At 46.3% G+C, this 14,793-nt stretch overlaps 1 protein-coding gene across 3 annotated transcripts; it reads left to right on the forward strand.

Moving 5' to 3' along the window:
• The first annotated feature begins 614 nt into the window (after positions 1-614).
• On the forward strand, positions 615-13,969 carry SPERT (spermatid associated). 3 transcript variants are annotated; one of them, XM_012648724.1, is made up of 3 exons: positions 615-800; positions 1,109-1,189; positions 12,594-13,969. In XM_012648724.1, the coding sequence occupies exons 1-3, from the start codon at positions 726-728 to the stop codon at positions 13,782-13,784; spliced, it is 1,347 nt and encodes a 448-aa protein (XP_012504178.1). In that variant the 5' UTR covers positions 615-725; the 3' UTR covers positions 13,785-13,969. The 3 variants fall into 3 exon arrangements, with proteins under 3 accessions (XP_012504178.1, XP_012504185.1, XP_012504191.1); XM_012648737.1 differs by lacking the exons at positions 615-800; positions 1,109-1,189 and adding exons at positions 804-850; positions 2,344-2,424; XM_012648731.1 differs by lacking the exon at positions 1,109-1,189.
• The last annotated feature ends 824 nt before the right edge of the window (positions 13,970-14,793 follow it).

Here is a 14,793-nt window from a genome sequence, read left to right on the forward strand (position 1 = left end):
GATGCTGGGTGGGTGACGAGCCCAGAGAAGGTATGGCAGCTCTATGCCACCCCCTCCCCTCAATATCTTGCCCTTTGCATCTCTTCCATTTGTCTGTTTCTGAGTTGTGTCACTTACAATAAAATTGTAGTCATAAGTAAAGTATTTTCCTGAGTTCTGTGAATTGTTCTAGCAAATTATTGAGCCCAAGGAGGGAGTCATGGGAACCACTGATCTATAACCAATCAGTCAGAAGTACAGGTGGCCCAGATATGATTGGCATCTGAAGTGAGGCAGTCTTGTGGTGCCGAGCCCCTAACTCATGGGATCTGATGTTAACTCCAGCACATAGTGTCAGAATGAAATTGAACTGTAGGATTCCCGGTTGATGTCAGAGAACTGGAGAATTGGGGGGTGTCAGAAAACACCTCAGACTACATTTTCTTCCTTGGTCTGGGAAGAATTCAGTTTATGTTTCTTCCTTCTTCAGTGATCCAAGTCCAAGTAGAAGATGGCACCTCTAGAGAGAGGACAGGGCTCTCCACCTAGCCCAGCAGGGAGGATGTGGATGGCAGCCAGGATGACCACACAGGAGCTAGTGTTTGGGCTATTGTGTGTCATACTGAGTGTGACCAGCCATGTGGTCACAGCCAGCACAAGGTCTTCCTGCCTGTCAGATGCCTCATTCCCACCCGTGATGCTTAGAGAGAAACCATGAGCCCTGAAAAACACCTTATTGTTTTGTGATGTCACCTCTGGAATGTTCTGAGTGTTTTGGTGACCAACTTCTGCATAGGACCTATACCTGGCACCTCACATTGGTATGGCTTTTTACTTGAAATAGAAATAATCATCTTAGACAAGGAAGTAGGTGTAGCTATCTCTGCTTTAAAGACTTTCAAAAGGCTTTTACAGCAACTACAATAGCTGTCTTAATTTCTGTTCAGAGATTGATAAATCATCTTATCAGATGTCATCTACACATTCTTTCAGACTCAGATTTTCATAATGTCCATAATTGACAAGAGGGGAATAAATGAGTAGAAAGTCCTGTGTTTTCCAGGTGAGCAATTGAGGCCCAGAAGATGGGCTGGGAAGCACAAATCTTCTTATTTTCTCTTTTCCACAGCACTCAAGGCCAAATTTTGCAAGAAAAAGAGATACCAGATCTGAAAGCCTAGAAATTCCGATCAATGTGGTTCTACCTCAGGTAGGGATAATCACAGAAGGATGTAAGCTATCAGTGCTAGCCAGAGTAACCATTTGAAAACTCCAGTGAGATGTTGTACAATAAGCAGAAGAGTCAGGGCCTCAGATCCTCATTGTGTGTGGGCTGCCAAGCAGCTGTGTTCTGGGGAAGGCCACGTTGCCTCTCTGGGCCCTGGGTTCCTCTTCCCCTAAACAACGGGGCTGGATTAGACGGTCCAGTAAAACCTTCCAGTCCTGACATGCCGGGTTTCCATGATACTCTGAAACAATCCAACCTTCTCAAAATGAGATCCTTTGCTGTCGTGCACTGTGGGGGTAAAAGATCAACCCACAATTAAGGCAGATTAGTAAGAGGAAGAAGTTTATTTACCATACACATGGGGAGAATCACAGAGTGATTATCCAACATCCCAGTGGGGTCCAGAAATTTTTATACCCTCCTTTTAGAGGGGAGGGGGAGATGAGAAATGTAGATAATTCTGCTTAGGGGCCATAAATGGTTATTAGGGAGGATGAATGGATTGGGGGAAACAGATTGACTTGTAAATGATTCTCTTTGCAAATTAAATTAGCCTTCAGAGATGGGTATTATATTTAAAATGATTTGGGCCAGTTCTGATCGCATTCTCGATTTTCTTTTCTGCAATATAGGGAGATAACAGGGAAGGGAAGGGAAGTCAGTTGTTCCTTTAATGGGTCCATCTGGTTATGCAGATAGAAAGAAAGACGCTGCCAAGGTCCTGTTGATCTCTAAGGGCTTTTCATTCAAAATACTCTTTATACCAAGGAGTCATATTTTGGGGTGAAATTTCCTAAGTTCCTTCAGCACCCACTCTGGATTTCTGGGGGAGAATCAGAACTAGGACTTGGAATCAAATGTATAAGAACGAATCTGCGAGAAGAAGACCTAGTACATGGACCAAGGGGTACAGAGTCATTTGGAGTTGTCAAGAGAAGTAAGCCCTGTTATGTCCCAAAGGTAGAGTGTAGGGGGATGGGCATGAGTTATTTTGAGGCCAATGAATTGGTGAAGTCTGGGCAGGCTTGAGATTCTCAGGTCCCCTCCTGCAATCGGCCGTTTCCATGGTGGAGTCCTCTTGATTGGATTATTTCTACTGCTGCTATGTCACAAAGGGGTGGCCTTGCTTTCTCCAGAGTCACCTAAGGCCCCATTGGAAGACCATGGCCATGCAACCGGAGGGGTTGAAATGTAGGCTGGAGGAGTCCATTGCAGAGGTAACTCTCTGAAAGTTCTGTCCAGGGATGTGTAGGAGGAGGATCGGTCACCTCTGGGCATTCTCTATATACAATTGTAACAATCTAGGCAAGTACTATATACATTCAGCAGGAGGCAAAACATAGAACAAGAAAACATTCTGGACGTTTGTTTTCACATTATCCTTATAACTTTGTAACAAGCAGCCAGTTTTCTATCTGTTTCAGCTCATGGATCTTACCCAGAATCTAAGATAAGTTTCTTCTGATCATTCCACAGGATGACAACAAGCTGTAGGAATGTTTTTAGGTCTGATTCTTTCCACCTGAAATACGCATGGAGTTCTGTGGGCCACTTCTTCCCACCCCGTCCCCAGGGTGGGTGTTGCTACTTTGGTTCCTTCACAGCTCAGGTACACCCGTGTTTGCATAGCTAAGGGACAGGCAGAGAATGTCAAGCTGGAGGTGTGGTGGAGGTGGGAGTAGGATTTGAAAGAGGTGGGAGTAGGATTTGAAAGAGGAGTGGCCATGTGATAGGGAGATTGGAAAGATGCTTCCAACTACACCCAGTACACTGTTCCATCCCCAGCTCCTAGAAACAGCCCTGCGGTTCAGGAGGAAGGTGGTTTAGAGGGCTTGAATTTGTTCTACGGCTGCCTACCTCCTGTGCTGGAGGACCTGGGGCTGCTGCTAGGGTCTTGGAGGGCAGGGTGGGCATGGAATGAGAGGATATCTGCCGTCTTGGCACATGAGCCCCACATGGGCAGATGTGGTCTGGTGGGTACACCTGCCAGGGAGGCACAAGCTTCACACACCACGTTTCGGACACCTGCCAGGGTGCTCCAGCCTGGTGCTCTGGGGGAGGGGTGTGAGTATCTATAACCGGGTAATCTGAACCTAACCACCATCAGGGCTGTCAGAGGGATGGATATGCTTGCTCCACCTCCCCAAATGAGATGGTGCACGGCTTGGGGGAAAGGATTGATCTGGGAAACAAGGGGAGGAAGAAATATTGACAGCGCTGATCAGATCACGTGTCAGGCACAGGGCCATGCAGGTGAGAGGTAGAGAATTTATAGGTATGGGAACTGGGAACCCAGGAACCCCACTGGTAAGGGCAGAGCAGGAGGTAGGGGCGTGCACCCAAGTCAGTGTCCACGCTCTCCGCCATGCTGCAGGCTGGGCACGGGCCACCCAGCTGTGCCAGGTTGCATCTTAGCTCTGTGGTTCCTCTCTTGCTTTTAGGAGATGTCACCTCCTCTCCTCACATCTTAACTGCTCATCCCTGCACTCCCTTCTTATATCTGTCACATGCCGCTCAGTCTGGGATGGAGTCCATTCCTTTCAGAAGGCGCTTGGCGGAAAGTGCCTCTGGCACCCAGCTCACAGTCCTGCTGTGCCTCTGGGCTTCTCAATTACATTGCAAATGTCTGTGATTCACTACTTGTTATCACCCTTAGGTCTTTTTGGGGTCTTATTGATTTCCCATTTTTCTTCCTCACATTAAATATTTGTGTTTTCTGATGTATTTCCCCTCAGGGCATTAACTTGCAAGCCATCAGTGGTGTTTCCTGCCCAAGCTAGCTGATCTCCTGGTCCCTTTTGTATATAATGATTCCGTTCTCACAGGCATTGGAATTTCCCCAATGAGCTCTCTGTGAATTTCATTACGCATTGTTTACTCCCAGATCATTAATGAAGGAGCTATGGCAGCTCAGACTGAGCTCCCACAGCACCCTCCCGGGCCTCCTTCTCCCTCCCGTCAGCCTCTTCTCCTCCTCCTTTGTTTGGGCTTGTTCCTCTGCAGCCCAAATCCCGCTGACAGCACCTGTATTTCTGCCAGTTTGAATAACTGTTCAGAGGAAGATTTCAGGAGACTCCCTGTTAAACAATTAACTAAAACTACCACATATGCCATCTTCTTTATCCTGTTTGCCGTTAATGTTGTAAGTCTATCAAAATCGATCACATCTACCTTGTGAATTATCCTTTTCCCTGTTAGTGTTTATTAAAACAAACATTGACTTTGTCAAGGTACTGGGGAGCCGAGTTAATTTAAAATAATGATAATGAGACTCAGCCTTGTCATCTCATCTGGAAACCAGTAGCATATTTGGCTTTTCCTTCCAGAATCCTGGGGCCTCTCCACTTGACATGCCTTACAAGAAGCTCAGAGGGCTGAGTGTTCTCTGATGGTAACCCTCAGTGATGTTGGCAAGGTCGGTGTTGCAAACACTTGGTCAGCAGGCTTGGATTCTACCAGGAATCTTTGGACATCTCTTCCGGGCTGTGGCAGCCACATTTTTCCATGAGTGGAGAGAAGAACATCAGTGTGTCAGCTAAGCCTGGCTAGTTGCTGTTTAGTCCTGTTTCCCGGGGCTCTTTAGATGGGAGGCCACCAACCCCAGTAACTCCGCCCTGCCCCGGAAGGTCCCACCCAGCAAGCCCTGTTCCTTAGAAATCCTGCAGCACTGTAAGGGACTGTGGTCCTATCGCTTGCCATTTGGCCTTTGGCCTTTGCCCTTTGCCTCCTTTCTTTCCTTTTTAATCCCTTTGCCCCACCCTCCCAACCCCCCAACCCTTTTTTCAATTGGCCGCTCTTCCCCTAAATTCTCCACTTGCCACCAGGCCAGTGATCTGACAAAAGCATACAGTTGTTGGTGATTACAAGCTTCTTCCCTCCAGGACCACTCACATTTAAAAAGGAGATGCCAGGGAGGGGCCAGGCCTAACGCTAAGGAAGAATTCCCGTTCACAGGCAGGAGGTGGGACTTCAAGCATCTGTGAGGGTGGTGTTTGTGTCCACGGCCCTTCCTGGATTCCCAGCTATGAGCACATTGCTCCTGAGGACAGTCTCTTGGTCACGTTTCTAACACAGTAAAGCTTTGGGGAGCTGACAAGCTCCAACTGGTGGACGACGGTGGTGGGCAAAATTAGTCCTAGAGTTGCAACAAGTTATCTCAGCAGTTATAGATAAAACTGGCTTCAGGTTATGACAGGCAGTTTCAGCTGCTGGACTTGCAGAGAATTTCATTTCTATTAATAGAGCAATGATATATACATTGAGTGCTCCCCCCGCCCCACGTCCCCCCTCCGCCCTGGCCCTTCAACTCTGATTTACCTGGGTATGACGAGAATGACCCAATTTGGATGATCAACTTTCAGAGGATGAGGCCCATAGCTGATTGTATTCCCTTCTGTTCCAACCTCATATCCTATTCTTCCATGAAGAAGCCAACCTTTTCTTTCCTACCTGCTGGACCTATATTCCCATGTGAGGTCGTTTCACAGAGACCAGGAAAGAGACAATCCTTTCCTTCATGGGAAACTTAGGCCATGCTACTGCTGCAGGGGGAGTCCCAGTGAAGGGAGGAAAGCCCCCTGAACTTGTCCAGTGGGTTTGAGGCTCCGCACAGGAAAGAATTGGAGAGCGAGCTAGCTAGCAGATAGTCATGTGCAACTGTCTCCTAACATTTTTATGTGTTCAAAACCCTGTTAGGAGACAGCTGTATATGCCTAGCTTTTCTTGTAGTCAGGCCATAAAGATTAATCATAAATTGCTATCACAGAAAGGTAAGCACAGTTTGTAAGGCATCCAGCTTAGCAATTCACCCATCCTCCGGTGGTCCTGGGCCGGCGACTTGCAGGCGACTTCCCTGGAGTTAGGGTTTGGTATGGGTCAAAATGGCTGCATTCAGATTCTCTTGACCTTCCTTTTCTGCCTTATCCCTATATTACCACATGGGCTTACCTCCCAGGCTTAGGAAAACCTTTCTGGGGTGTTCCAGGGGCTTTTTATTGGCACAAGATCTGCTCAGGGCTGAAGGATATCAGAGCAGATTAGCTCAGCCCACGAAACCAAACCAGTGATACCACTGGGTGAGGAGTCCTGTTGAGAAGGAGCTGGCTTCAGATAGAGGCTGAGGAGGCCTGGGATCCTGTACCCTCTGTGTTTGCTTAGCTCAGATGCCTACTTTTTGGAAAGCTGTTTTATAAGAACATATATTCAGCATTTGCTACAGTGATTTAGGGCAGGAATGTTTTCCACCTTATCAGTAGAACTATCTGTCTGGCCTTCATGGCAACTTGCCTACCACTTCCTTGTCCTCTTAACAATCCCAGGAAGTAGGCAGAGCAGCTATGTTTAGGCTCATTTTAGAGGTGACATTCAGAGAAGTGAAGTGATTTTTTCAAGAGAAGTCAAAGGCAGCACTTTTGAGCCCAAAGCTACTGGGAATTTAGGGCCTCTACCATCACTGGATTATAGATGCAAGATGATAAAACAGACTACTAGCTTGTATGTGTGCAGGGGGCAGTTTCCTCTAAGGGGAGTACATAGGGCTTTGTGGAATTCCCATGAGGAGAAACCCACTGTTACAGATTTTACATCATTCAGTAACAGCTTTGCCCTGGGATGATTTTAGTTTTAAAATATGAATTGAGGGCCGGGTGCGGTGGCTCATGCCTATAACTCCAGCACTCTGGGAGGCTGAGGTGGGAGGATCGCTTCAAGTCAGGAGTTTGAGGCCAGCCTGAGCAAGAGTGAGACCCTGTCTCTACTAAAAATAGAAAAAATTAGCCGGGTGTGGTGGCACACACCTGTAGTCCTAGCTACTCGAGAGGCTGAGCAGGAGGATCGCTTGAGCCCAGGAGTTTGAGGTTGTTGTGAGCTAGGCTGACGCCACGGCACTCTAGCCCGGGACACAGAGCAAGGTCCTGCCTCAAAAAAAAAAAAAAAAAAAGAAAGAAAGAAAGAAAAGAAAAGAAAAATCTATAGAAAAAATTATGTAAAAAAAATATATTAAGACAAAAGAAATTGCCACTTTTGTAGGCCAAAATGGTAGAATATTAACAGTTTCTTATAGTTCAACCTAATATTTCCTCCCAACAATTCAGTTCATTTTGGTTGATTCATTCATTAGCAAGGACTCATTAAGCCTCACTGTATGTGGAATTTGCTGTTCTAATTCCCAGGACTAGGAATGTGAAAAAAATAAGGGACAGGTAACTGTCCTTAGAGAATTGTAATTTATACTTATGGGGAGGGGAGACTGGATGTAAGAGAACCCTTGCAAAGTGATAATATCAACATATACAAAATAAAACGCCTGGGCATTGTGGAGTGCTACAATGAGCATGGAGTTTGGAGTCAAATATCCTACTTTCAAACTCTGGCTGTGCTCCCTTGACAGCTACATGATCTTAGGTAGAACCATACCAGTTCTTTTGGGTAAGATATTACATTTGAATATAGAAAGCATTTAGTATATCGTCTGACACATAATAGTCACCCAATAAGTGTTATTTTCTTTTTCTTATTCTATACAATCTTCCGTTAAGGAAATGTGAAGCAACTTCTCTTCTGAATGCAGTAACCCTTCTTGCATGTCTGTAGCTCTTCATAAACAAAGAAAATGTTACATATTCTCCTTTTATTTTTGAATTCCATAACAGACCTTCTGAAATAAGTAGGGCAAATGTTAGTGAGATCGCTGTGGAAGTTTGTACAGGTCGTGCCCTGCAACAACAGTTGTGAATAGCACTCCCTAGGGTTAGGCATTGTACTACCTGCAAAAATGTATGGGGTGGCCCTGTATCATGTTAGTATCCACAATTTCTAGATATGGAAACTAGAAAATTAAGTGACTTTGTAAAGATCATACACTTATACAGTACCGAACCTGGACTCTCTTCAGGTATGCTTCCCACACCTTGTTGCCTCTGTTAATGGTTCCTGCACTTTGACTTCTCTCATTTGCACCAAGAAATAATTGGTGCTATTTATGGATTCTTCAGATTGACTGGAAGTTCCCTGAGGGCAGGGTCTGTGAGCTTGGAACACAGTAGATGCCAAGTTAATGTTAGTTGATTAACTGACACAAATGTAGAGGAAAAATTGGTGCAATAACACTCCAAGTGGGAGTATGATTAGGGTGAAGAATTTTCACAAGGCCAAGGAAGAGTTTTCCTTTGAGGATTAAACGCACTTAGCTCTGATTGGAATCAGAGAAATATCACAGGAAAAAAAAGCATTTGTTTTGGATCAGTGTTTTCCCAAAGTTCAATCATGAATATTGTCATATCTGAAAGTGCCTGTACATTTGATATTTTTTCCTTAAATCTCACTTTCAGAAATAGAAACAGTGCTGCTTTACTTTAGCCCCCCCTTAATAATATCCACAGGCTTATAGGTTTGATAAAGTAGGTATTATTTTCTATTACCCATTCAGATAAATGCAAGACTATTAAAATTTTAAAATCCCTCTTTGGATGCTTAGCGTGATGAAGAAGAGTACCTCTCTGATTCTCTCCGATTGGAACAAAAGAAATTATGAGACAGTTGGGGAAATTTGAACACTGACTCAGTATTTGCTGATATTAAGGGATCATTGTTAAATTTTAAAGGGGTGATAATGGTATTGTGTTTCTGTTAGAAAGACACACACATTGATGTATTTATGGATAAAATGACATGATGTCACTTGGCTTTAAGATAACCCAGTGGTCGTGGGGTGGTTGTGGAATCAGGCAGATGTCTGGATGAAACAAGGGTGGCCTTCATTTGACACTGGGTGGAGCTGGGTGATAGATACGTGGAAGTTTATCAGACTGTTCTCTGTCCTTTTGTATACGTTTGAAATTTTCCATAGTAAAAAGTAAAAGAAAAAAATGTCTTGACAAGTCCTTTGATAAATCCATGGCGATTTCCCACACGTATACTTCACACATGTAAGTTCAGATGTGGCTTTGTGTCTTAGTGAGGGAACTAGTGCTGGTTATTTAACTTCTCCTAGTTTCAGTTTCTACATCTGTAAAATGGGAAGAATAATAGCATCTTATTTGTCTGTTCTGTGAGGATTAAATGAATTCAGTAGGTAGAATGTTCGATTCAGGGCCTAGCATGAAATTGGGGCTCAATATTTGTCTCCTTCTTCCCTTTCCTTCTTAGGATTCGGATACACACAGTTGACTAAAACATTTTTCCATAGTAATATCTTCTGGATCTAGATTCTGTTGAGATGGAGCCCTGCGTTGGTTCTAGTGTAAGGATAGAGAGGACCTACTAAGACTCATTCCTTATTGGCCTTGGCTAATGTTGCCAGAAATCCAGGATCTCAGGATCTTAAATCTACAAGGAAATGATCTGGGTTATCCACATTGAGGTTCATTCTCATCACAGACTCTGTCACAGGAGTTAAGGTGCTTTCCCAATAGAGAAATGTGAAAACCATGGAAGCTGAATTTATTTAAAGTAAATAAGGTTCTGATTGCAAAATGCCCTCACACCCTTGCTATCTGGAAGACTGAGCATATCCTTACAAATTTAATGAGATGTGCTTATTGCAAAGTTAATGGCATAGAACTGCATCTCCTATTTATCTAGCTCTTTGAGTCTTGAAGAATTCTAACCAACTTTATACACCATGCAAATTATATGTCTCTCTATACATGCATATATAATGCAGATAGCCTGACTTGTTTTCCATCTTCTTTATCTGTACAGTTGTGAAAATAACCTAAGAAATAAGGCTATCTGGAGAGCATTTTTTTTTTTTTTTTTTGAGACAGAGTCTCACTGTGTTGCCCAGGCTAGAGTGCCGTTGGCGTCATCCTAGCTCACAGCAACCTCAAACTCCTGGGCTCAAGCGATCCTTCTGCCTCAGCCTCCTGAGTAGCTGGGACTACAGGCATGCGCCACCATGCCCGGCTAATTTTTTCTATTTAGTTTTAGTTGTCCAATTAATTTCTTTCTATTTTTAGTAGAGACAGGGTCTTGCTCTTGCTCAGGCTGGTTTCAAACTCCTGAGCTCAAACAATCCACCTGCCTCGGCCTCCCAGAGAGCTAGGATTACAGGCGTGAGCCACTGCGCCCGGCCCTTGGAGAGCATTTTGATGTACTTGGAGGATAAGATGCTTTTGGAAGTAGCTATCATGATCTTATTTTTATTTAAATTCATTGCTGCAGTTGTTGCCTGTTCTTCAATGTGCACTCCACCTGTTCACTTCTTTTTGAATACATCTTAGAATTCTTGCATGAGTGGAATCTACTTTTCTTGATAACAATACTTTACAATTCTATGGCACTTGGCAGTTTTAAAAACATTTTTGCATTCATTATCTCATTCAATTCTCACAACAGTATTGTTCACTAAGGAGGGCATACATTATTATTTCCATTTTACAAGTACGTTTCATTGACTTTTTTTTTTTTGAGCACAAGATATCTTTCCATTTATTTGTGCCTTCTTTAATTTCTTTGAGCAGTGGTTTTTTTTTTTTTTTTTATTTCAGCATGTTATGGGGGTACAGATGATTAGGTTACGTATGATGCCCTTACCCTCCCTCCCCTCCAAGTCTGAGCTTCAAGAGTGTCCATTCCCCTGGAGGTACGCATCTCACTCATTGTTTGTGCATATGCCCGTCCCCTCCTCCCTCCTCCCCCTGCCCAACATCTAATATATGTTATTCTTATATGTGGACTTAAATGTTTATCAGCTAATACCAGTTTGATGGTGAGTACATGTGGTGCTTGTTTTTCCATTCTTGGGATACCTCGCTTAGTAGAATGTGTTCCAGCGCTTTCCAATGTTGGAAAGTGCCTTTAAGATCACAGAGTCTGACTGCCTTTTTACTAGTGAAAAATCTGGATCTCAGAGTGGGTGAGAGGACTCTCTGGTTCCAAACTCCCCATCAGTAACAGAAGGAGGAAGAGAATTCTTGAGACCTCTAGTCTTCGCCCCTCAGTCCTTAACCCTAGTGTAAACCTCACTCAGGCAAACTGCGCATGCTACCTGACTTAGAGCTGTCCTGACCACCTGTAGCCAGAGTCACCAGAAGGAGCTGCTTAGAAATGCAGATTCCTGGGCCTCACTCCAGACTGAGTGAATCAGATGCACAAGTGGGAGGCTCAGAAATCTACGTTCAAAACTTAGGTTATTCTTCTATACTGAGAAGTGTGAGAGCCACCGGCTTGTTAGATTTCAGCTCTGCGGATCTGATCCCTGTTTTGTGCTGTGGTCTTGAGGCTCACCGCCACCATCATGAACTCTTCTTTATGAATTCCTCAGTGCCCTTTGCTGTCTTTATTACCACATGTCAAACTCTCGTCGCTCAGTGACATATCTGAGATGGTGCTCTTCCTTTCCAAAGTTATCAGCTGGACTCTGCTTTGAGCCTAACACCATGCTGGAGGCTGGGGTGGATGTTTAAGGAGCCAGTAGTACAGACTCAATGGTGGCTAAGAGTGGAGGGTAAGTCTGGACGGGGCAAGGGGAAAGGCTGGGCTGCCCAAGGGCACTGCCATTTTGGACATAGCTATTTGGGTGGCTGTTGCGGTGATTTGTGCTGCCCTCTGCTCATGCCAAGTGCAGGTCAACCCCTGTGGCTGGGATCACTTGAGAACAGTGTTTGTTCCTCCTCTAGCGTGACAGAGTGTGCCAGAATCCATGCTTTGTGCTTTCATTCATTACCTCTTTTAATCCTAACAATATATCTGAGTCAGGGAGGTAGATACAATCACTCTAATTTGAAATTGTGGAAACTAAAGTGTGAATAACTTGCCCCAATCCTTGTAACTGATAAATGGTGAGGCTGGGACTCAAAATATTTGGTTGACTCTAAAATCAATGCCTTTAAAACTACAGTGATTATTTTAATGGATTCTATATCTGTGAATTTGCCTACTGACTAAAATTTGTTTGTAACTCTAAAATCAATACTTGCAGCACTTTTGTGGTCATGCCTTAGGAAGAAAACATGTGTTAGAAAAGTTTTGTTCAGGCATAAGTGACAGTGCTCCTGACCCGAGTTCAATGTTAATGAATCAACAGTAGCTATCAGTTAAGGTGTGTTTAAACAGAAACACACACAAAACACGATTATGTATTGATCGGTTGACGACAATGTTGTGCCCAGAGGCTCACAGGAACCTAGCCCTATATTTCCGCAGGAGCAATAATTTTGCATTCGTTAATTCAATGCTGGAGGTGACTTTATAGAACAGAACTACCTATAATGACAAGGTTCAGCTATATTTCCCTGTGAGGACTCAAGAGGCAAGAGTGCCCACTGTGGCGGGGCCAGACTACCAAACTGGGTTTACTTGGGGGCGTCCCGGCCTCTGAGTTTGTCAGCCAGCCCCGGGTATGTGAGTCCATCCCTAACGCTGGGCTCCCTGTTCTCTCCCACAGAGGGGCACGGCGGATCCCTTCCTGAGGCTGCACAACCGGTACTCCACCCATCGCTGCGCGGCACAGACCACCCTGCCCCGGCTGAGCCGCAGGATCGCCAGCCAGCACTCCTACCCGCTGAACCGCTTCTCCTCCGTGCCCTTGGACCCCATGGAGCGCCCCACCTCGCAGGCTGACCTCGAGGTGGACTACAACCCTCCGCGGGTGCAGCTCAGCGACGAGATGTTCGTCTTCCAGGACGGGCGGTGGGTGAACGAGAACTGCCGCCTGCAGTCGCCTTACTTCTCGCCCTCGCCCTCGTTCCATCACACGCTGCACCACAAGAGGCTGGCCAAGGAGTGCCTGCTGCAGGAGGAGAACAAGTCTCTGAGGGAGGAGAACAAGGCCCTGCGGGAGGAGAACAAGACCCTCCGCAAGGAGAACAAGATCCTGCAGGTGTTCTGGGAGGAGCACAAGGCCACGCAGGGCGTGGAGGAGAGCCGGGCTCCCTCGCCGCTGCTGCACAAGGACAACGCGTCCCTGGAGGTGGTGAAGAAGGACACGGTGGCCCCGCAGGTGCACCGTGGCAAGGAGAACAGCACCCTGCAGCTCCTCCGGGAGGAGAACCGTGCCCTGCAGCAGCTGCTGGAGCAGAGACAGGCCTACTGGGCCCAGGCGGAGGACAAGGCAGTCCCCACAGAGGAAGGCAAGCCAGCCTCCCCTCCCCACGAGGAGCCCCACAGCCCCGGGCTGCTGCCCGACCAGAGCTCGGGCCTCTCCTCCTCCTTCGAGGACCCCAAAGGGCCCTTGACCCCGCAGGAGGACTCCAAGACGCTGCGCACCCTGCGGGAGATGGTCAGCACCCTGGCCGGGCCTTCCGGGGAGGAGGAGGAGGGCAAGGCGGGCCCCGGCCTGCCCGACGGCGCATGCCTGCAGCTGCTGAGAGAGATGAACCAGGCGCTGCAGGCCCTGCGCGAGGAGAACCGGCTCCTGCAGGAGGAGAACAGGGCCCTGCACGTGCTGCGGGAGGAGCACCGCATCTTTCAAGAGGAGAACAAGGCCCTGTGGGAGAACAACAAGCTGAAGCTGCAGCAGAAGCTGGTCATCGACACGGTGACCGAGGTCACCGCCCGCATGGAGATGCTCATCGAGGAGCTGTACGCCTTCATGCCGGCCAAGAGCAAGGACCCCAAGAAGCCCAGCAGGGTCTGAGGCCTCCGCGGCGAACAACGACACCGGGTTTGGGGCGCAGAACTGGGCGGAAGAGAATCCCCTGCCTTCCCTTGTCTTCCTCGCCTTCACCCTCCAGCTCATGTCTGTTGAAGAGCAGCGTTATGGCCTTTCGTAAACTCAGACAAGTAATAAAGGTGTGAGGAGGCTGGGGCCAGTCAACACCAGCGTGCTGCTCTGCCTTCTTTTTCTTCCTTTTTATAAAATGTAGACTTTATTTTTTTAGCAGTTTTGGGTTCACAGCTCCACTGAGCAGAAAGTACAGAGCGTTCCTATCTGCCCCACGCATGCAAAACGCCCCCCCAGTCGACACCCCTCAGGAGGGTACATGCATGACAATCTTTGAACCCTCATTGACACAATCACCGAAATTCCATTGTTTACGTTAGGGTTTGCTCCTGACGTTGTCTGTTGTATGGGTCTGAACAAATGTGTGTTAGCATGTATCCTTCATTGTGGTATCATCCTGAGTAATTTCACTGCCCTAAATCCCCTGTGCCCTGCCCGTTCATCCCTCCCCACAACCCCTGGCAACCACGGATCTTTTTATTGTCTCCACAATTTTGTCTTTTCCAGAATGTCATATGGTTGGAATTGTACAGTATGGAGCCTTTTCATTGGCTTCTTTCACTTGGATATGCGTTTAAATTTCCTCTGTGTCTTTTCCTAGATTGATAGATATCTAATTTCTTCTTAGCACTGAGTAATACTCCATTGTCTGAATGTCCCGCCATTTATTTATCCACCCACCTACTGAAGGCCATCGTGGATGCTTCCGAGTTTTGACTGTTATGAATCTGCCTTCTCTCCTTTTTTTCCCCCCAGTCTCTTCCTTATCTCTGCCTCTGTTTTTCTCTTTCATTTCCTCCCTCCCTTCCTCTTTTTCTCTCCCTCCTCTCTCTCTGATCCTTCTTGCTCTTTCATCACCTCAAATTTCTGAGGCTACGGGGTGGGGTTGGTCTATGGGAGAAGGGGTCACTTTGACCCATGG

The sequence above is a fragment of the Propithecus coquereli genome, unplaced genomic scaffold (genome assembly GCF_000956105.1).
Source record: "Propithecus coquereli isolate 6110/MARCELLA unplaced genomic scaffold, Pcoq_1.0 Scaffold11, whole genome shotgun sequence".
NCBI classification, from domain to species: Eukaryota; Metazoa; Chordata; class Mammalia; order Primates; family Indriidae; genus Propithecus; species Propithecus coquereli.

Excerpts from the sequence above, each read along its gene's own strand:
- SPERT (XM_012648724.1), top strand. The coding sequence starts at position 726 with ATGTCACCTCTGGAATGTTCTGAGTGTTTTGGTGACCAACTTCTGCAT. Across the intron at positions 801-1,108 it reads ATACCTGGCACCTCACATTG|CACTCAAGGCCAAATTTTGC; the intron begins GTATGGCTTTTT and ends TCTTTTCCACAG. Across the intron at positions 1,190-12,593 it reads TCAATGTGGTTCTACCTCAG|AGGGGCACGGCGGATCCCTT; the intron begins GTAGGGATAATC and ends TCTCTCCCACAG.